Here is a 24,219-nt window from a genome sequence, read left to right as displayed (position 1 = left end):
AGATTACCATTCAGATATCATATTTTGAAAATTCTAAATTTAAAATGAGCTAAATGTTACAAAGCCCGCTGACTGTTTTATCTAAAAATGAATGGATTTTTAGGTACGAAGATATAATGATTCCACTAGATGCTAATAACGATTTTAATATCTCGAATTCAAAATTGTGTGTATTCCAATTTGCCAAGTTGTTGATTTGCGTGCATAGATGGGAGAATTGTTCCTATATGTGGTACTTTTGATGAGAATGAAATCAGGAATCAAAACATATTGACTCAAATGGCACTTTCCCCGTAGTCGTTGTAGTGTAGTCAGGGATTTGTGCCTTGACGTGTCTTCTCATCATTTCCCTGATCGGAAGGAAAGGATAAGGAGAAGGGAGGAAGTAGAATTGGAAGGGTGGGAAAAATGACAGCTGGTAAGTTGAACTCACAAATAGTTCAAATCGCCTGCGGGAAAGTCTAAAACTCTTGGCCGCATTGGATAATGATCTTTAGTATGTTGAGTTTCATTATCGGCAGTGATATAAATGCTCATCAAATCATTTGGGGCAGCTCAGACGTCAATCTCAGAGGCTCTGAACCGATGGAGTACATAAACGGTACAAACCTCCATATTCTGGATGTGGGAAACTGCTGTGACTTTTGCGAGGTCTAGGAGAAAGGCTTCCAAATTAAACGGAACCATCTCTATCCGATCATAAATATACATTTTTCGATCATCTTGATGCCACCCTCAATGTGGTAACATATCGTAATCCCAAATCTACAAACTGCGACGTCTTTTTGGAAAACTTGGCGACTACATTTCATGGATATGATTCAACAATTAATCAACTAGACGACTTAGACGACGTCGTGGATACGTCTAACTAATGTATAGTAGCTAAACCGGCAACAATTTTGACTTTTTTCGGAACACTGCTAATTCGAATGGCTATTGGTAATGATAATCATATGGGCCATTCCACGCGAAGTGATAAAAAAAAAGATGCAAACTTGAAATCGACCTTCACGGATTTGAACCAAATTTGATGGCATTGTTCATCTAGGGCCAAAATATAAAAACCCAAATTTTTGTGTCAATTGAACCACCCCTCGGGTCATGAGAGCACCTCCCGTTTTGATAGATTTCCAAAACCCTTGATTTTCTTTTGATCATATATCCGGTTCTATTGACTCTAGAATCAAACCGCTAGATGGCTTTTGAAGAAAATTGCGATTTTTTCCCTTCAAAACGGTGTATCTCAGAATCTGTTCAAATTATATTGAATATTTTTTTTCTAGACTTCTTGAATAATTTTCTTCAAAATCCATCCAGCGGTTTGATTCTAGAGTAAATAGAACCAGAGATATGATCAAAAGAAAATAAAGAGCTTTAGCAATTTGTCAAAACGGGGGGTGCTCTCATGACCCGAGGGGTGGTTCAATTGACACAAAAATTTGGATTTTCATATATTGGCCCTAGATGAACATTTCCTCCAAATTTGGTTCAAATCCGTGAAGGTCGATTACACGTGCCTTGATCACTTCGACCCATATGCAAAATATGAGCTTTTTCCGATAACTCTAGTTCACCCACAGGATAATGAACGAGCATTAAGAACTGTCGAACAGTGGTGTCGACAACTCAAATGATCAGTTAACTCAAACAAAATTGCAATCTTTTCACGAAGACGCGAATAACAACTAAGGTTGGTCCCACACAATTTTTTGATACTGAGTTATATTGGATTCCAAACTAAATTGGTCTGCTCACATTGAGTTCAGAATTAAAAAAGCGTGCATGACATTCCAGCAGTGCAGGCGAACTTGTTGAAAGACCTGGGGTCTTAAAGCTAAATACTTCTATTGGATTTACACGACAATTGTATGTCCAATACTGTTATATGGATGTCTTGTGAGGTGATGACGGTCCAGTCAAATAAACCATGTGCAATGAATGCAGCTCATGGCGTTGTGTAGCGGTCATGTTATATTCAGCTATATTTTCCAAATTTAGTAGAATCAGTCTGGTTTGTTTGCGCCAAGAGTTAGACAACCTACCGTTGGTCGACTCTTGCACAACACCCTAAATATTCCTCTCCGCGAGAGGAAGAAAGTGCCTGTTGAGATTCTCCTGAAGATGAAAACCATTACGATCCTTCGCTTGGAAAGCATGATGGAGAAGGACAGATAGAGCCAAAGGTTGGCTGACAGAATAAAGCAGCTAGTAGGGTCGTTGATTTCCGAACTTGGCCGAAGAAATTTGCGGGAAAATACGTACTTTCTGTAAGTTCGTACGAAAATTACCTTCCCTGATCTGAGGATTTACAATGTCAGTTCATTTCGTCCCAGTCCGCCAAACGTAGTGAAAGTGCGCGTAGTTTGTCCATTTCAGTTTGTTCAAAGTTAGTAAAAGTGACGTGATAGTATTTAAAATTAGGCTAATTACTTTATTCTCTCCCGTCAGTTCAATCACTAAAAGTGAAGTCTTCCCGTGCGTAGAATTGTGTGCGAAAAGGTTACAGAAAGGTAAATGTTCTCATAATTAAGTTCCATTGACCCTCACGCATGTGCTAATGACCCCGTTTGCAATAGCCAGACGGCACTCTTCTATTTCGCACAGCTAACCACGAACGAGAGAAGGAAGAAGAAATGAAAGCCACAAACGCGCAATCCCAACGAAGGACGAATTTTGAACCCGGCACCGTTACGCCTCCGGAAAGAAAGGACGGTCCGTCTACAAGCCGTTTCCTTTAACTACCGGAAACTCAACTAGCAACTTTTCCGGCAGATTGAATCACCATCAGCAGCATCCAACAATCGCTGGTCAGAAACCGGCGAGGCCGATCAACAGCAGCAACACACCCCAGAACGATCGACAGCAGCAACAACAGTAGCAGAAACACTGGTGAGTCGTATCGTTCTTGCTAATTAAGTGTGAAGGGTGCGTCCAGGGAGGACGCCACAATGATTTGAGATGCTCAAGAAGTCGTCCACGGACGGCGATAGCTAGGGACGCGTCCATGAAGTAAGGTTGTGTGCCACTACGTTTTAGTTCCGTCATTGATGAACGCCACACACAACCCTTTGATTAATTAAGTCACCCGGGTGCAAAGTGCTAGCCAATAGAGCACTGGAGCAGTGAGGTGACGTTACCGAAAGTTTTGGAGAATGGATTGGATCCATTGGATGAGAAGCAAAGCACATGGTCAATGAGCACTAGTAGGGAGAGAGTTCACGCACATTAATAGAAGATAGGCCTGAATTTTAAAACATGCAGAAATACAAACATAAATAGAAATGAAATTCTTTCATTGCACCGTTGAATAAATATTTCGTAGTTTGAATGTAGCGAATGTTTGTAAATTCATGTAGTACTCCCTCTAGGTTTAGTCTCGTTCTAGTATGGTTATATCATTCCTTTAAGTATAGTTTACGTCTCGTTTCACTGTCTTCCGCCCGGCGAAATGTGATTTGTGGTGAATGCTTCGCTTTCAGTATGTTTGCGCCACCTTGCGGTGAGTGGCTGCATTTTCAGTGAGGATAATTTAGGTATGGGGAATTTCTTACAGCCGATTCTCTGAGGGTGATGAGGTTCTTGATGATTGCTACTGATAATAGGGTCGCCTACCCGACTTTTGGAGGCTAACTTTTGATAAGCCTGTCTGGTCCGATCCTGATTAACTTTTTTAGGTGAATCTTCTTCAGGGACTCGCCCTAAGAAGAGTCTCATCCGGGCAAACAAATCTTGCAGGCGTGCAGTCTTCCTATGGGAAGTGGCGCATAAGCTGCACGCTTGCTAGGGTTCGACCAGGGCTGGCTACAGTTGGCTGGTGCTTTCACAACAATTCTGACAGCTGCCCTTGAAGCCCTTCTAAATATCAAACCACTACACATGCACCTCAAACAAGAAGCACTATCATATGCATACAGACTGCAGGATACTGGGCTTTGGAACAGTAATCATATTGATCTTTCTACCAGCCATACACGACTGTGGTCACAAATGATTACATGGGGTGCAGATATTCTTGCGCCCAGCGATATTATACTCACATGTAGTCTTCCTTACAAGGACATACCATGTGAAGATTCCCTCTCAAGAGGAGTGGTTGTCTGGCTATATGGAAAGACAACAAAAAAACGCAAGTGGTTTATTACACTAAACAGATGGAAATGGCTTTTGGTCACGGTTTTAGCAAATATTATTTTATTTTGTCTATCGCCTACGTTTCAAAGATCTACGCCTCCATCTTCAGGGCAAAACTACAATTAACAACTTGATGACATATAACAATCACAGATTTACAATCAGTGCAGAATTACTTACAACGGTTACAATAATATCATAGTCAAGTGATTTTGAACATGGAATCTCAAAACGCAACACGCTACTCTACACTGTAATATCATTAAGTTTTGTTGAAATTAATTTAAAACGGAAATATTTAATTTATCGGAAAGCTTACATAAAGGAACCCCGCGCACATCACTAGCAGACTGAGCAATGAAATGTTTCAATAAAGCAAAAGTATATGTAATTATCGTTTTGGTACGGAACAGATGGTAGTAGAAACGAAAATTTTACAGATGGGATGAATCCGCAGAGAGAGAAACAATGAGAGAAAGAGCGAGCAATGGTTATGCTTAATGCGAGAGAGAATGCAACACTCCAGAGTATGCTGCGTTCAAATTATTTGTGTCGGTTCTGAAATTGATCGTGGAACTGTCACTGAAAATATGGCACATTGCTAGAATTTGAAGGGCCGGCAGTCTATTGTCATGATCAAGAATTTTGGTTTTTGACAAATCAAAACTGTGCTTCTTTTCGATCATGTGAACCATTAGCGCCGTCTTTTTGTCTCCCGCTCACAGTTTGACGATTTGAAATCGTTGTATCGTTTTATAAACGAGCGGTGGCCGCTTTTTGGTTCCCAACCCTAAGTCGCTATCTACGCCTGTAGTAAGTAGTCGCCTCTTTATGATCCCATGGTTACCTTAACAAGCAGTGAGGTTGCATGCGAGGGTTGATGCGGTCCTTCATGAGGTACCGCGTTCAGAGCCGGATCAGCGCTAATCATGAACGTTCAACTGAACCTACTTCTATCGGCTTAGGTGTTAGGTTTCAAATGTACTTGGAGACCTACCAAAGTTTTAACGGGATGGCGGGCAGCCAGTGCCAGTAACCCACTCGCCGTTTTGGGGAAGTATAATCCATCCTTATTAGGGTAGTGGAATGGTGTGACTGACCGTTCGTGGTTCAATTCCGTTGAAATCCTTATACACATCCGTGCTCTGCCACCAATATGACACAATTAGGATCTTACAGGTATCGATCCTAATGTACCGATTGGCACTCCGGTTGGGCTAGAGTGCATTTATTGCTAAGATCTTCGGTCTAGAGGTTTAGCAGGGCTGAATGCAGTCCGGACCCCACCACGTCCTTGCGGGACAGCCGGGGCGGTCATTAAATCCTCGAGTGATGCATATGCAACACGTGGAATGTACTTCACCCGAATAATTATTTATGCGATGGGTGAGCTACTTGAGCAGTCTGAACTTATACCTGATCACACTGCGTGTGACTCGTCATCCAACCGAGTGTGCATTCAAACGCATAGAGTGATAGTGACGCCAAGTGACGGCAACGAATATTTGCTTCATAGGTTTACATCTAAACAGTGAGCGACGGCTAGAGCTTCGGATACGAATAGTTACTCGAATCAGCGACATTCTATTGACGAAGTTATTCCTCTTGTTGGTATCAAACTGAACTGCTTTGCAACTACGAGAGAGTGGGAGCAAAAGATAATGTCATGAGCTACAGTACTCTCGCGAGACGATCTAACCCAAGACATTCCAAGACATTTCAGACTACCACAGTGTATGCGGGTCTACGGGAGGTGTCAGGCACCACTAGGGACATCCCGAAAACATTGGCGAGTTCCAATTGAGCTGAACCCAAAAAAAGTTAGGAATTAGGCTGACGATTTTCAGAGTGATTGCATAACCTTTCTATATGAGAAAGGCAAAAATGTCCCAAATCCAAAATCAGTCCATCTTTGTCAAATTGTTTTCGAGATTGCATCAAATATCGATAATTTTAATTTTAATTTAATTTTAAAAAGTTTTGCATCAATTTGATATCATAGTGGTACCAGTTTCTATGGGAAATTTCTGTGTGGTCGCACTCTCCAAGCCGTAACTCCGGAACAGGAGTTTAGATCGACACAAAATTCAATAGCAGTCGGTGGGAAGGTTGACCATTTCATTTGAGACTAAGTTTGGGCAAATCGGTCTAGCCATTTCTAAAAAAATGAGTGACATTTTTGACACATACGCACATACATACGCACGCACACATACAAGTTAGACAACTGTGAGTGACGATAGACGACCGGCTAAGCTTCAATAGCCACATTGACCACGCATGCGGGAGGGCCGTAAAAGTGATCTCGGCACTATCTCGGATCATGCCCAACAATTCAGCGATCGGCAGCAATAGAAAGCGTCTACTGGCGAGTTTCTCCACATCGGTGCTCATACACGCAGGACTTGTTTGGTGACGGCACTGCAGATGAAGAGGAACACACCTCAGCTGAACAGAAGGATGAAGGCAATGCGGGTGTCTAGCGCGTACTGAACTATTTCGTCAGAGGCAGCCTACGTGATAGCTGGAACGATTCCCATAAACCTTCTACTCGAAGAAGATAGCGAGTATTATAGGAATTGAGGCACGAGAGGAGTCCGTAAACGAGCTCGAGCTGGCTTTTTCAAAAAGTATCTCAACAGGTTCAGCCACGCCAGTTCGCCGTTCTGCATCGCGTGCGGAGATGCAGAGGAAACGCCTGAGCACGCGGTCCTCGAATTCGAGCACGAGCGAACGAAATGAGAACCATTGTCAATGAGGACGTTAACATGACCAATATTGTCGAAAGAATGTGTGCGGACAAAGAAAAGTGGGACGCGATGAACAGAACAGTCGTTCAGATCATGTCAGCGTTGCAACGAAGCTGGCGAGAGGAGCAACGACCAGCAACGTAGCAGCACACGGCCTCGGGTCGTTGAGGCGCCGATAAACCGGTAGGTACACTCCAATTGGAATCGCCGGACCGACCATGGCATTTGACAAGTCAGTCTGAGAACCGGAAGTCATCCTCCCCCCGGAATCGCAGGACTGACCTCGGCACCTAACCTCGGCTCCTAACTGACCAGATTCGAGAGAAATTTCAACGTCGGGAAATTTCTCAGTCGGAGTAGACTAGACCCACCGCCGGGAACTAGTTCGAGTAGATCGGGAAGTAGCACCGGCAAATGGTCGTCGGGGCGCCTGTAAACTGGAAGTCACCCTCCACCCAGAATCGTAGGACCGACCTCGGCATCTGATCGGGTAGCATCGGTTTCGGAAGATCTTCCACTGCCGGGGAACTCTTCATCGGAGCAGGAAAGATCAACCGTTGGGGAGTATTCCGAGTGGTCCGTAGCGAATCGCCGGCTTGAATCGTTGGGGCACCAGTGAACCGAACGCAATCCTCCACCCGGTATTGCTTGACTGACCTCGGCATTCTGCCGGACTGCATCGAAGGAAGAATAATGCGTCCGTCAACAGTTGCGGGTGACATTCTTTCGACGGGGAACTCTCCGCCGAGGTAGGCTTGCTCCACCGTCGGGGACTACACCGAGCAGCACCGAACGCAACAAAGCACCAGTATAGGGCCGTCGAGGCACCAGTGAACCGGAAGCCATCCTTCTACCGGAATCGCTGGATCGACCACGGCATTCAACTGGTCGACGTAGAGAGGAAGGCATAAAGAATATCATGCCGTGCAGGACTTATATGGCGGTTATAAGACCAGCGAAATCTAGCACGACCAGCTAGACCTGGAATCAAGTGAAGTGCATTAGCACGCCTCCCGCCGACTTTGTCATTTAAATGGAATCCGGGAGATCAGACAAATGTAGGACTCCTTTGTAGAGTTGAGCGGAGTAGGGTTCAGTTATCTTCTCTGTTCACAGTCCCTCACTCTGACATACGATGGACGAAATCGGTAGTATGGTCTAACTACTGAACGTGGGTTGGGTTGGCGTAAAAGCTTTACCACCAATAAAAAATAAGTACATACACAGACACATACACCCACACACACATACAGACTTTTTCGATGTCGACTAGCTGAGTCGAATGAGATGTGTCACTCGGCCCTCCGAGCCGGGATTAGTTTGATGATTTTCAGAGTGATTGCATAACCTTCTATATAAGAAAGGCAAAAATCGAGCGTACTGCGAGGGTGCTCAGTGAGTCTGACCATTGTGCCACTGCAATGCAAGCAGCATCGAGGTATGGGTTAAATGGTAGGCAAGAGGCGAAAGCGCACACAAGAATTGGCGGGTTGGATACAGGGTTGATTAGTCAGTGATTCTCTCGGAGGATATGAAGCAAGAGTACGTGAGAGGGTTAGCCGGTTAGTCACAGGGTTGATTAGTCACTGGCTCTCTGAGCGGATATGAAGCGAGCACGCGTGAGTATAACAACTATAATTTATAATAACAATCGTCCTCCGTGACGCTGGAGTTAAAATCCGGATAATTTTGTTAATCGTATGGTCTCGCCCCGATGACAGACCTTTCAAATATCTGCCCAATCAACAATTGATGGTAGTCTAGAGGATTACCATGGTTGCAACAAGTAACGGGAAATCATCGTTCGATTCCGGATAGTGCCTGAGAAATGGCTACCACATCCAAGGAAAGCAGCGGGTTGCTTCATCCCGGCACGGGCAGTTAGTGACGAGAAATAACTACGTAAGGCACGTTATGATGTCTTATTATAGGAATCTGTTGAGCATAAATCCTTCAAACAAGTGGACAGCAAGTCTGGTGCCAGCAGCCGTGGTAACTCTAGCTCCATTCGCATATATTAGAGTTGCTGCGGTTAAAATGTTCGAAGTTTACTCTTGTCCAACACGGGTACTCCTTCTAATAGTGTTAGTAGGTCACTGGTCTGTTGCGACTGCAGGACTGAGAGTGCGATCACGTGACCCGCCGGCTCATGTTTGCCGTTGTGGCATCTGATCTGATCTTTTATCGGGTTCTGGCGTTTGCCACGAGCCCAGTTGAAATTACCTTAAACAAATTAGAGTGCCCTAGCAGTCTATCAAACTGGTCGAGAATAATCTTGCTTAAATTAATCGAATATGACCTCTATCTTAATATTCATTGGTTTGTAATCCAGATCGAGACGTAATGATTAGCAGAAGTAGTTGAGGGTACTAGTATCCCAAGTAACAATTTAAGTTTTATAGCAATCTAAGTTTTATCAATGGCTATAAAACTACCATAAAACCTCAATTGTTACTAGGGATTACGACGTGAGAGGAGAGATTTGTAGACCGCCGTAAGGCTAGCTAAATCAAAAGCATTTACCATGGATGCTTTCGTTAATTAAGAACGAAATTTAGAGGATCGAAGGCATTTAGATACCGCCCTAGTTATAACCGAAAACTATGCCATTTAGCAATGGAGAGACGCTACATTATGATGCTCTCAGTACCTTCCGGGAAACTAAAATTAGGAAGGGGAAGTATGGTTGCAAATTTGAAACTTAAAGGAATTGACGGATGGGCACCATCAGGAGTAAAGCCTGCCGCTTAATTTAACTCAACATGAAAAACTTACCAGGTCCGAACTTATTGAGATAAGACAGATTAATAGGGTAGTGGTGCAAAACCGTTTAGTTTGTGAAGTCAGTAGTCAGATGATGATCCCGTTTGGTAGGCAGTTGGTACGGCGGGGCTGTGCAATGGGTGACCAATATTCATGCGGTGCTGTTTCCGTCTGGCAGTATCGTCCAACCGACATAGTAGGCTGATCTGAAAATACGTCAACTTCTGCTTATTTGGACAATTTGTATTGAGCAAAAGAATATTGAGCGATAATAGGTCCGTGGTGCCCTCAGATATTCTGGGCTGCACACGCGCTACAATGTAAGCAGCGGAGTGTAGCTTATTCCGAACGGAACGTAAAATCACTGAAATGCTCATTTCGTCGGGTTTATGCATTGAAATGGTCCATATGAATCTGAAAGTTCCAGCAAATGCTGGTCATTAATTAGCGTTGATTACGTCCCTGCCCTTTGTACATAATGCCCGTCGCTACAACCGATGTATCATTTAGTGAGGTGAACATTTGCTAGTTCCTTGGGATTACATTTGAATCGCTGAAGTTGACCGAACTTCGTGATTTAGAGGAAGTAAAAGTCGTAACAAGGTTTACGTCGGAAGGATCATTACTGCATACTCATATATAATGTACTTGAGGATTTTAGATGTGAACGTGCGCGACTGTTGGTATTAATCTATCTTTCAGGGGAGTTCCCGCCAGCTGTAAGGATTCCATACTCCAAACTATCTTGGATATTGGTGTTTACATAACAATAAAAATATAATGTTGGGTTACTGTGCCCTAACTCACTTTTACTCCTGTATTCATCGCATCCATTTGAATACATTAGTTAGAGTAGTGTCTGCTCTTCGTATTCAATGCATTAGGTCAAATGGTAGGATGAATAAGGGTGCGTTGTACTCGACTTTTCACTCAAACGCTCAAACGCGGGTATTTTATATTTTCCAAACCAGACTTTTGATGTTACTGCTTCATAAGATCGAAGCAACTATGCAGATACTTATTTAAGCGCAATCCAATCACTGTCAACCGAGTTACAATCGAAATAGTGTGACATCCTGACTAATGAGATGAATTTGTCTACACTAGGCCTCAAATAATGTATGATTATCCGCAAAATTTAAGCCTATTTATAAGGGGAGGAAAAGAAATTATCAAGGATTCACTAAGTAGCTGCAACTGAAATGGGAGGAGTTCAGCACGAAGTGATACACACCGCGGATGTACCTGATTCCGTGTACTGGAAATTTTGTTATCTTCCATAACTAGCGAAACTTTTACTAGAATGTGGTTTCTAACTCCCCAGAGAGTGAAGGCCCCTTGGAACGGCGCTGATGCGGTCCCCGACCTAAAATTGGACAAACCCAAAACTGTTGCTAAATCTGGCTGAAAATCACATTTTAAGCTAATTTTGAGGTGCTGATTTTATTTTAAATGTCGAAAGTTATAAAAAGGGTGATAATTTTTTCCATACAGTGCTATCGAGCTTTCCTTATTAGTATAATTCCATTTTTTCGACAAATGTTCTTTACTGATTAGCTATATCAATGAAAACATAATAATTGGATAAAGCTACTTTAAATCTCTATATAAAGTGTTTGTTTACGTTTGATTCACTTGTTATTTGGCGCTAATCACCATGCGCCTCCGACCTTAACATTTGAAAAGTATAGATGATTTTCCCTAGACTGTATAATATGTGACCATTTTGAATTGTTTAACCTGATTGTAAAGAATACATTTGTGAAAAAAGAATTTTTTATTAGACCACTTAAAATATATTTAGAGAAATCCTAGTAAATCCTAGCTCGAAAAAAGTTTGACGAGTATGTTCTATGTTCAATGTTCACGACGTTTACTTCAGAAGTTCATATGAATCGCACATATGGCTGCGGAAATACGGTATGAACACTACGAACCCATATGAAATCTTTAAATTTCAAAAGCCTTTCGGAAACCTCATGCATATTGAATATTGAACCACATATAAATCGCCAGGAGTCTTATGTGAATTCAGATTGTTTCCTTATCGAAATTATTTTCGAATGCAACAACCGATCTCTATCGACTGTTGCGTTTAAAATGGAACCGATTCAGAAGTCGGTCTGCTAGCCTTGCCATGAGATGTTTGTTTGAGAATTCACAGGCGGGTCCTTCCTTCCCCGAACGTTTCGTTTGATATTAGACTGGATCGGCGATTTTATTCGGACGTCGTATCTACCATATTGACTAAACTACTAGAATAGTTTTCAATGACGAAAAGCAAAACTCTATAAAAGCTATTTTTTTTAAATTTTGGTTATTAGAAAAAAAATATTTGCCTCCTATTTTCCAGCGTTTTTGGAGAGGGGTGAAATAATTTTTTAAAAAGATGTGCAATGGCCTAATTGTTACTTAAGGGAGGGGTAAAGATTTCAGCGTGAAAAAAACACTTTCTTTGCGATTTTCTTAGAATTTTGCGTGAAGAAAATTCATCAAAGCTTTTGTACATTATAGTGAATCATTTCAAAAATACGCTGTAATTTTTCTTTACAAAAATATCGACAAACGACTTGGTGATGAAGCTTATTGTAGAACGTCTCTGAAAAAAATCATGATTTGCGGTGTTACCTGCCATTCAAAAACTACTTATCCGATTTCTTTCAAACATTTTATACACATTATATGTTAACCGTTATGTGTCCAACAAAAAAAACACCTTTAACAGGCCAACCCGAGTACCCACAAATTGAAATGCTCATAACTATGGCTTTCTTTATCCGATTTGGACACTTTTAGATATGTAAAATTAAACCGGATGAATGGATCTGGTGATAGGTAATCCGGATTTTCCGGGGTAATGTTCCAGGTCTATGGTATGATTTGTAAATTTTAATAATGTACTAGCAATATGAGTATCAAAACTCTTCAAATTGTCTCGTAAGTCTGTTATTTATTGTTACGGGACCATATGGCAATTTAAAAAATGGAATTGGAATGGAATGGCCACTCACGGCCCCACGGGAACCTGCTCCGGAATGTCCATTCCGGGGTCCAATCACCAAATGGTTCCAAAACCACGAGATACAGCCTACTGATGCAATTCCAAGATTTTTGATACCCATATTGCTAGTATTCCATTGAAGTTCACAAATAGTATACCAGTACTGGAACTAGCTTCCGGAAATCCGGATTCCCGGGAACCGAATGAAGTAACCCGATTCATTTTTACCAAATCCAAAAGTGGATGAGTTCCTGAATCCAAAACACCCAAAAGCATCAAAATCAATTGGAAATTACCTTAGTTATTGGTATTTTAGTTTTGTGGGTACCCGGGTACCCACGTCGACCTGTTAAGTAGTAAAAAAAATCAGGAGCCCCTCCTAACTCCCCCCCCCCTTACTATATCAGCAATATTATTAACCCAAAAACTTGACTTAGTGAAGTTCTAAGATGTCACAAAGTCTCAATTTCCAGCTATGGTTAAAATATAGGAATTTCATTAATTGAAACTTAAAAAGGTACCCGGGTACCGCGTTGGACACATAACGGTTACAAATACCTAACCGCTATGTTGAGATTTTGGGATAATTTTTCATTTAACGGGGCTGTTTACTCATAAAAACGCGGAATTTTTCGTGAAAATAGATATTTTTATTTAAAATGAGTAAAAAACCCCTTAATTGAAAATTGATCTCAAAAACTCAACATAGGGATTAGGAATTTATTGACATAGAATGCGTAGAAAGTTTGAAAGAAATCGGTTCAGTAGTTTTGGAATGGCAAGCAACACCGCAAATCATGTTTTTCCAGAGACGTTCTACAAAGCAACTCGGTTTGTCGATATTTTTGCATAGAAAAATTACAGCATGTTATTGAAATGATATACTATAATATATAAAAGTTTTGGTCAATTCGCTTCACGCGAAGTTCTAAAAAAAATCGCAAAAAAGTGTGTTTTTTCACGCTGAAATCATACTCCCCCTTAAAATAATAGATAGAAATGATGGTTAACCTCCCATAACCTAAATTAACCGCTCGATAAAGCACAACGCGCAAAGCTAGGGGTTCCAACACATTGGCATTCGTTTTGTATTAATTTCCACTAGATTTTGGTGAAAAGTGTTGACTGCTTTTATCCCAAGTTTTTATTATACAAGTAGATTTTCTTCTACAAAATCTTGCATGCAATATGATATTGCATAGTAAAAAGCTTTTCGTGGTGAAAGCTGATTATCGGCTTTGTGGATTTTTTTCAACAATTTTGCGACAATTCAAAGATTTTCGATTTCCCAGAATTGGAAATGGTTTTATCACAGACAAACAGACATAACACTCTATTTTTTACCATCGCACACATTGGAAAATGTCATTCTGAGGTTACTCGCTGCTCAGTGCTCTGGTGCCACTGTTCCTCTAATGATGTTAGTGCGTAGTAGGCGGGGTGTGAGATGGATGCGTGTTTATTTTGGGTCAAAACAGAAAGGATGCAATATGTATTAGAATTATAAAATCGCTCTTCCAGTTTCCTCGGCGTTTGTCAACTTTTTAGTTTTTATACCGTTTTATACTAATTAGAAAGAAAATTTCACTGTGTTTCGATCACCATTATTGACTTATATCCTGAATATACAAAACAAAGGCACTTAAGGCTCAAGTTACCTATTTTAAGCATTTGTTAGAATTGAACGCTTGGTAGTATGCGTAGGAAAAATTGTGTTCAGCTTTGCCACCGGATTATCCACTTAAACCTTTTCAAAACTCTAAAAGAAGAATATCAGTTAGACCTGCTGGAAAAAACATCAGCTTAGCTAAATGGTGCTTTTGAAAAAGTGGCTGTGGGTTTTTCATTGCGCAGTTGTGTTCCGTCCCCCAGCACGGTGTGGTAGTGTGACAAAAAATCATAACCACTTTTTCAAAAGTACCATTTAGCTAATACCATGTTCACACTACAGAGTTAAAACATGTTATAATAATTAGCAACAAGAAAAATGTCATCAAGATAGCGTTAAAACACGTTTTAACTCGTAGTGTGAACGTAGTATAAGACGATGGTTTTTCAAGCAGGTATTTTTCATGAATTGAATCGTGATGATCTAATAAATCGACTGATATTCTTCTTTTAGAGTTTTTAAATGGTTTAAATGGGATAATTCGGTGACAAAGCTGAACACAATTTTTCCTACGCATACTACCAAGCGTTCAATTCTAACACATGCTTAAAATAGGTAACTTGAGCCTTTAAAATCATTGGAACTAATACATATACGATCACTAATTCATGCTCTTGCTGCTTCACCCACTAGACGGTAGTAATGAGCAGACCACTTGTTTGCATACCTTATCTCGAGTTCCTCGCAGCTTCGCAGCAGGACGTAAAAATATCGAAGTAGCTCATCGAATAGTTTGAGATTCTGCCACTAAGCGGGGTTAGTGATCATGACACATTCTTTGACCTGCTGTATCTCAAGCTCCTGATTTTAGCACGACGGTGTCTTTTAAACAGTTGCTCAGAAAAACAAAATCTGCGAGATGATATACCGAATATTTCGACAACTTGACACCAGTGGGCTCTAGTGAACGTACTGTTTATTCAATCCACTCTATATAAAGTTCCTGATTTTGACAGGTCGGTGTTTTCGACAAAGTTGCTTATGAGATCAAAACCTACGAAATGGAACAGCGAATATTCTGCCACTACCCTAGTAATAATTGTGGTTTTATGATAGTTTTATAGCCACTGATAAAACTTAGATTGCACTTGTAGGGTGATAGAAAACTTCAATTGTTACTTGGGAAGGCAGTGCTAATGAGTATGCAGATTTATGAACTCTGAATCTCAAAATAGGGACTGTTTAGAAACGCAGTATCTTTGCTAGCGTTATTGATTCAACTGGTTTGAAATTCTGCCACCAAATAGAATGTGGGAAAAGTAATTATCACCGCGCACCTGTAATGTGATCTTGAAAACGCACATTATACCGGTTGTTCAATACGAGCTTAATTCCTGAACTACGCTGGCAGATGAAAAACGCGCTTTTAGTCTAAAAGGTATTGTGAGCAGCAGAACCGTAGCCAGTTTGGTCTCCGCCAAGGAAGGCGCTGAAATCTTGATCTGCTTTATGAAATAAGTAAACACGGTTACGATCCTGTTAGTCCAGAATAAACCACGAACAAGACAAAGACTTCAAATTTCAATAATAAAGCGAAAATTATTGCAAACTTTTTTCGCTCGGTTTCATAGAAAAAATGGGGAACGGAAATGTGGTCATGGGCAGTATAGCAGGTCACCTTTTTGAAGCAGTAGCGAAGATCGTGGAGTAAGCGAGATCAATTATCATCGAGAAGGTAATCCCGTGCCGCACCATGAAATTTGTAGTCTCTTCGATGCCGGAAGGAGTTCCGCGATATCACAAAGTTGCCGATTGCCAACCTAGGTTGTTTCATTTGCTTGTGCAAATAGATGAGTGGGTGCAGTATGGAATATAACCGAAACACTGTGATGGTCTTTGGACTGGTAATTAAAATCTAATGATATGGACCGTAATCAACAAACCACCATTCAGTTCCTAAAATTGTTTCCTCGTCCTCAATATACGGTAGAGTGCCAATATTTATGGTCTTCCTGAAATTTCAAACCGGACACACCTCAAAAGTTTTGGTACCTCGAAAAAACTCCCAATTCAACATTTGAGCGTAATTGAAAAACAATGTCATGAAGCGTCGAGATCTGGGGTGGCATTACGCATCTCGATTCGATCAAAATTCTATCGACTCGACCTTGTTTCGCATTATGTATTTCGAACCGAGCTCGAAAGAAAATGTTCGTTCGAGTTCGTTCGAAGAAGTACTAGATTACCGAGAAGTGTTGGCATTATGGAACCATAACAATCGAACTCGAAAGCGACTCGAGTCGAACGTATTTGCTCGATAGTTTTATTGCTGTCGACTGTCGTTCGAGATTATGATTTGTGTTTTTATTTCATGTCATTCTTTAAATTGGTTAACAATCGTAATACTTAGAGGATATAAAATAACCAAAAGGTGTAAAAAGCTCCCACGTACTTTGAGCTACTTTATGTTATATCTATTTTACCATCAGGAACATACTTTTTTTGGAAAAAGTATTACTAAATATTGCTAATAAATTATCCTGCACCAAGTAATAATAAAAAAAGTGTTAAAACAAATCGATGGAGCACCTTGACTTGTCTAATCGCTATTTGATAGATGTATAGAATCACAATCATTCTTGATTTCAAAGTGGTGATTTTATATTCTAATTGATGCATTTGTTCCCGACTATACCTCAATTGTTTTCAATATCACAGTAAAACCTTGAATTCAATACCATAATGTACATTTTATACACCAACAGAATTAGGTGTTATATTGTTATTTGTATTAAATGCATGAAAATACAGAATATTATCTTATATAGCAAGGAACCTTTATTCAAATTGAATTACTAACAAATTTGAATGCATCAACCGATTAAAAATTATACCATCCATAATTTCTGGAAACACTTCATTTTGATTATAACAAAATAATTAACTAACAAGTACACGGAAAACCCCGCAAACACGAAAAAGAAATTTTTGTCTTGACTATAGAGTTCTATGCAAATGATTTCACTCACACTACTTGGGGGTTTGTTTTCCTCCAGCTGTCATATATAAAACTGTCAGCCAATTTAAACATTTGAATTAGCTCTCCTAAAGTATTTATAATGGTGTTGAAATGCTCTATGTCGCTGTAAAACTTATTCGGGAGACGTAGAATTTCGGTTGGTCAGATTCCATCATGAAAATAATCCGACCAAAAATGTGTTTTCGATTTGTTTTCCTCCATCTATGACAGGTGAAGGAAAATAAACCGTTGAACACACTAATAGACTTACAGATTGTCAAGTTCTCTATTTCAACTAAAAATGGCGATTTTAACGAACTAGTTTTTAAACTTTTGCGTCATCAATTGCTATAAAAATTGTTGCTTTTGGAAGCTATCAGTTTCCTGAAAAAACCCCGAAAACCAAAATTTTAATGCAAAATTAGCTATTTTTATTGAAAAGGGCAGTTTGCTCGCTATGATTATGGTCCAAAAGATTTGATAAAAGCGGTTTCTGCAGATAATACATTCCATCATGCGACTGAGGTCCGAATAAGAGACACTACCAGCTAGGCCTAGGGGCAGATCATTTGTGATGCATTTTTAAAAATCAGCTAAAAAAACTGCAATTTTGTTTACACTGCAAAAAATTCCTAAGTGGAATTAAAATTATCATACGATGAACAAAATCCTTCGTTTTCTGCAACGAAGCATTTTCGTGCATTGTAAATAGTTCGATTCGTCTAATTGACGAACTGAAAAAATGGCAAGATGAGCGAAAAGTTGAGTAGTTTAACATATTTAATGTACGGGTTATTCCACGTCAAATTTTCAACCACAATTTTAATTCCTACCAAAAAGTTTTTTTGCGTTATTAGCATAAAATAATTGACATCTTTTTTTTTTTTGTTTTGGCTGAATACGATAGATTTTTTGCAAGTTATGAGTTTTTGAATTTTATGAATTGGACCATTTTTCATCCACTGATAACTCGGAAACTCTTAGTTGTACGGAAAATTTTATTAATAATAAAAAGTGCGTTTTCGAATGAGCTCACCAATAAAAATCCGATATAGTTTTTTGTTATTTATGTTATGAATTCTGCAAATATTAGAAACATTGCAAAAACAAGCCTGGACCAAAAAGTTTTTTATTCTATGAAAACATTTATAATTATATTGACAACTTTATTACTTTACGAGATATTTCAATTAAAGCTGGCCCATAACATAGCGTTTAATGTAAAATTGCCCTTTTTAATGTTATAATTGTAATATCTCGTAAAACATTTTGAGATCCACTGCAAAATTTTTACTCTATATTTTTAACATGATTTTTATTATTTTAAAAAAAATAAGCAAAAAAAATTGATCCAACTTTTGAAAAAATCTCAATTTTTCTGGCAAGCTCATGCGAAAATGGAACTTTTTAAATTTAATATTTTTTTCCATGCATCAAATACTTTCCGTGCTATCAGCGACTGAAAAATGTTCAATTTTTCTAACTTCAAAAGTTGAAAGCTCATACCTTGAAGTAAATATTATACTCAGCCATAACAAAAATACCTGTCAAATATTTTTAGCTGAAGAATGCAAGAAAAAAGTTTGGAATGAGCTAAAATTTTATTTGTAAATTTGACGTTGATTGGCCAGTACGGTGCATAAAAGTTATCATCGATGAAAAGAAAAAAAATCGTTTTTCTATATTACATCGGATCTTTTTGGATCGATGTTTGACAACATCGATTTTATTTCAAAGTGCTCACCCCTATTGTGTACTAGAAAAAAATTGTTATATTTGCGAAACTTATCCATATATATTTCGATAACAATCAACTAAAAACTAAATAAATTAAAACAATTCCTATATTTTACCAAAGTTGGTTTTATGAAACTTATTCGTAGCAGAATTAAAAATATTTTTTCTCAATGTATACTCTTATTTGACAGTTTGCGCTCGAACAGGCAGACGAAATCTAGTATCGCAAGCTAACAAGCTCGAACGCTTGGTCGAATGCGATACGTAATGCCGCAATTTAGTCGAAACGACTTCAAAACGTTTCGAATCGAGTCACTCGAATCGAGATGCGGAATGCCACCCCTGGTGTAATGTTGAAAAAAATGCCTTTGTGGTACAAGGAAAATTCTTGAATTGAGATGGGACTTAAGTTTGGAAATTTTTTTGTATTGGATATGTTTTAGAAATCCATGAAATGTCGAAATCTGGTGTCAATAAGAAAAAAACAATATTTTTGATTTTTATCTGAAAATCTCTGTTTAAAAATTAAAAATACCAGGGAGGCAACTTTTGTCAAAACAGTTTTTTTGCAAGAAGATGCAAGGTCCGTTGTTTCATGCATTTCTAATACATTTGGCATAGAAAATAAATTAAAAGCAACTTAATTAACTTAATTAACTCAAATAAAAAAAAATCCAAGCTCCATAAAGGCTATGTTAAAAAATCAGTGTGACACTAGATATCGACGTTTCATTACATCCTAAGCCATTTAATCTTAAAAAATTGAATTCAATCATTGAATCTCCTAAGGGTCATGTTGTGTTTTTTCACGGCTGAAAACTTGCACTTTGATCATGACCATGAAGAGGCTGCCATCGCGTCCGATTGAGCTAAACTTTTGCAGAGACTCCTTTCGAGGTGCATCCGGTTATTAAATTTGATGATCACCTGTTTTCCATACATGCCATTGGCACCCTATGAACAGTCTTCTGAATAGATACTCCCTCCATCACCGTCAACTGATTTCATAAATATTCAGTGAAAGATTTGTGGCTGGAATTTACATGAAATGAACGACAGTCAAACATGAATTAAGTAGGGAGTAGAGTTTGAAGGTCAAGTGAAAAAGAGGCGCAAAACCGAGACTCTGCCAAGGGCGCTAGAAGACCACGCTACGGCTTTGCCCTTACCTCCCCGCGGTGCCAACCGGGGTACAGGCCACCTTTTTATTTATTTATTTATTTATAATTAATATCAACAGACACAATGTGGTCCTAATGATAATTTCTTAATCTATTTAAAAAGTCAAATTGTAATCTGCTACGTGGAATGTGAAGATCAAACTCGGATGACACTCTGTTGAAGGTCCGCTGCAAACCAATGGTTTACTCCATAGTTAGTCCGGCGAAGAGGCAATCGGTGGAATAAATTATTGTGAAGGGCGCGAGGGCGAACGTTCATATTTATCGCCTTGAGAAGCTCGGGGCAGTCAATTCGATCTTGCAAAATATCCGAAATTGTCATAGCACGGAATAGATCCCGCCGCACTTGCAATGTATCGAGTCCAATAAGCAAACCCCGGCTTTCGTAACTTGGCAGCTGGTGATGGTTGCTCCAAGGCAATCGACGAAGGGCAAACCGAACAAATCTGCGCTGTATTGTCTCAATTATGATCCAGCCAGTGAAAAAGTAAAGCTGAACAAAGAATTCACAAATGGATAAAATGAAGACCATTGATTCTAAAAAATTCTGGTCATTTTATCCTAAGATAATAGGGTAATGGTGATAATTGAAAAAATTATTTCGCTCTGCCCATTCACTATATCATCTTCAATAGAATTTATTAACCTTCATCTTTCCTTTTTCGTTTCTACATGTTTTGGTTTGCAATTGTATATAATTGAATTGTTTTTTTTCCTATTTCATCTCGTTAGATTTGTTTTTTTCTTGCTTATTTACAAATTGTGCAGTGCGGTTTAAATTTATCCTTCTTTAAATAACTTTTTCTCTACTTCAAATAATCTGATCATTTGACTTGAGAGTTGTTTACTTCTATATGCATTCGAAAACGACCAATAAACTATCAACATATTTCTCTCCGTCTGTGTCATTTTTCTCTTTGGTTTACCTTGTAAAAGACTAACTGGGATCGCTTACTTGGCGAGTGATACTATTTAAACTTGATCCTACAAAACAGAACAAAAAATAATCGGGAAAAATATTGCCTAACAATGGAGTAATTAAGGATAGCTGATGTCCTACGTAGGCTAGACCAACATCTAACTTCTGAAACGAAGCTAGCAAAACTCTTCCTCCGTCGACTAACTTGTCGTTTCATAGCAGCCATCCTTTGGAACAATGTGTATCGATTTTCATCGGAGTGCACTTTAAAGATTCCTATGGTAGGTAATCGTAAATTTGTGTATTTGAGTGTAGGTTTTTTATGACGAATAAACTGAAGCAAAGGAAGAAAAATGAAGGCATGCTTGTTTGCTTGGTTGAGTATTGATTCACTAAAACCTAATCGTTTATTGAGGAATTCTTCTATTGGCTACACGGTTTCTACAATAATGGCTGACCAAGTGTTTCTGCCCCAGCTCGGAGGAGGTGCGTCTCAGTCGTAGTATTTTTGGCCGTATAATCGGCAGTAAATTGTGAAGGCGAGTATGATCAACGTGCTGAGAACGACACCGGCCACAACCATTTGAATTATCGGGAACTGAAAACATTCGACAATATCCGGATAGTCTCCGTTATTCGGGATGTACTTAGTCCGACAGAGTTCTGGCGCTTCGTCAGTTAGATAGCCTATGTTCAGCAGGAATTCTTTATCGAACAATCCAGTACGGATGTAGTTTTCTTCGATGTACTCGTAGTTTTTGTCGATATTGCTCTCAACCACACGCAGCCCCGACACATTCGGGCAGTTTTGGTAACCATTGCAGAGTAGATACTCCGGAATGCATACATGTTGGTCTCCGGGACAGTAAAAATCACAACTATCCTTGAACATAGATGATGTTGCTAGTGTCCCGTCAGCGTTCCTTGGTAGGTGAAACAGTTCAGTCCAAACGAATTTGAATGCATTTTTGCCAATAGCACTATCTCCAGTGTACTGAATTAGCACCGGCAATGGTTCGTTTTCGTTTTCAACCGCCCCAAGTTCGGCCGCTGAAAGAATTGGTAAATCTCTCGCCAAACTAACATTTTCTGGACAGATAATGAACCTTGGCTCTAAACGTCCTGCCAGGTAGACCTCGATTCTACCATGATCACAACTTCTCTCAGCAAATCGTGCCTTATCTAAATGCAGCCACAAATCTCGCTGAGCGGCTACCTTCAGTTCCCAGATACATTTCTCTCGTCTGTTCTCTGTTAACTGAAGGCCTAGTGAATTCTTATATGGAAACACCAGTTCCCCATCCGGGGACGGACCCAACGAAATTGGCCCACAAATTGGGCCGTGAGCAAATTCATAATTCGCCTCGAACAATGTGTGGGGGTTCTTGAAGTAACTCGTTGTAGCATGCTGTCCTTGGATGATCAACTCTAGATTCATCTGATCACCTGACGAAATAACACGCACTGGGCGCGGGATGTTATCGCAAAAGCATGCTAATCGATTTTGGTTCTTGTCTTTCTCTTCCCACAGGATCAGCTTATCTACGCGTTCTTCGTGACATCTGGTGCAAGCATTCATCGAGTACGGCACTTCCTTGAAAGTGATCGATGTTACCTCGACAACAACCCGCGAGAACAGTCTTCGATCAGTGACAAATTTGTACTGACACCGCACGTCACTTCCCGATGCTCGCTTGAAGATGAGTGTATTCCTCGGCGAGCCCAGAACTCCTTTACTGTATTTCCATGCGTAGAACACCTCATCGCAGAGTGTGTTTTGCACCGGATCACCGTAGCGGGTGTTGTTGAAGAAATCGTAGTGTGCCCAGTAGTAGAGTGAACTGCCACTGTAGGAACCCGTTTTGCTTAAAAACTTAACATACAACGAACGACCAGTGCTGACGAAGTCAATTTTCTCCATCGGCCTCGAGAACGTGTCACAGAATGTTTTGATTATCCGCGCTGGATCCGGATGGTTGGCATCGTAGATGGTGAGTGATTCGGCGCAGTCTTCGTCATACTTGATGATGGGAGCTTCGATGCGGTTGATGCGGAAACTAGAAGAGGAAAATGTTTGAATATTAGCACTGGTGCTGAGCTACATTACGCTACTGATGGCAAATTTACTAGACAAATGAGAATGGAACGGTTAGCAGTCAAAACAGTAAGCGATGCCCATTGAGTTACGGTTCTCACTCCAATGAATTGACCACAGTAAAACAGTTCTCCCGTGAATCTCTCACTCATTGGTATCATTATTGAAAGGAATTGAAAGTGACAGTCATTTTATTTACAGTATAAATCCGGTTATAATGGTCTTTTTATTATGAACAATGAACTAGCATTAACAAACAGGTGGTTTTCAATAAATTGAATCTCCTAAAAGAATCAGAAAGGTTAAAAAACACAACTTCGCGATCTGCCCAAATTCGATAGAAGAAAATAAATGCTCCCGCGTCATTGTATCAACGTTAACCGACTAAAATGCTGGATTAGAGCCTCTGCAACCTGTAAGTGGAAAATAGAAATAGATGCCTCCCAACATCATCAACGTAGGGTAAACAGATCTTAAGCAAAAATAGTTATATTTCACCATTGAACACTATGATTTCCGCACCAACTACTCCAATTTATTGTTATATTAGTTTGAAATTAGTATCCGTTTCATTTTTTAATAAAAACATCCTGATACAAGTAGAGATGACCGGGGCTGGTTGGCCGAGTGCCTTTTATGAAAAGGCTATCATGCGCAGTAGCGACATCTATAGTGATTTTGGTGGGGTATTAGGTCACCAATGTTCCGACGTAATTTCAGGTGTTTTAGTGGTGTCGTTTGTACAAGAGCACGTATGTTCTTTTTTCGGCACTGGCTAGTAAATTTCTGTTTCTGAAAAATAATATGTGTAACGCGAATCAATTTACATCCGATTTCCAATAACTTTGTATTGCTGGAAAGGGTATTCAAAACCCAACAAAATGGTATAACGGTTACCATTGTAACCTTATATTTGTTTGTGTAAATCGTGATTGTTCTCGAAAATATACATTGGGGTAGGTTAGCCGAATTCTATGCGGGGCTGGTTGGCCGAGTTGTAAATTTAATGTT

The 24,219-nt window shown here is 39.7% G+C and overlaps 1 protein-coding gene across 4 annotated transcripts in view; it reads right to left on the bottom strand.

The window, feature by feature from the left end:
- Window positions 1-20,807: 20,807 nt before the first annotated feature.
- Window positions 20,808-24,219, bottom strand: part of LOC131693574 (uncharacterized) — a 191,185-nt gene continuing 187,773 nt past the window's right edge. For all 4 annotated transcript variants that reach the window (XM_058981497.1, XM_058981498.1, XM_058981499.1 and 1 more), the window contains one exon: window positions 20,808-23,170. In XM_058981497.1, the coding sequence (XP_058837480.1) occupies window positions 21,607-23,170 (1,564 nt within the window). In that variant the 3' untranslated portion in view covers window positions 20,808-21,606. The remainder of the gene's footprint in view (window positions 23,171-24,219) is intronic.

This window comes from Topomyia yanbarensis, chromosome 3, assembly GCF_030247195.1.
Source record: "Topomyia yanbarensis strain Yona2022 chromosome 3, ASM3024719v1, whole genome shotgun sequence".
NCBI classification, from domain to species: domain Eukaryota; kingdom Metazoa; phylum Arthropoda; class Insecta; order Diptera; family Culicidae; genus Topomyia; species Topomyia yanbarensis.
The sequence above is the reverse complement of the archived record's forward strand: the minus strand, read 5'-3'. Positions and strand labels throughout refer to the sequence as shown.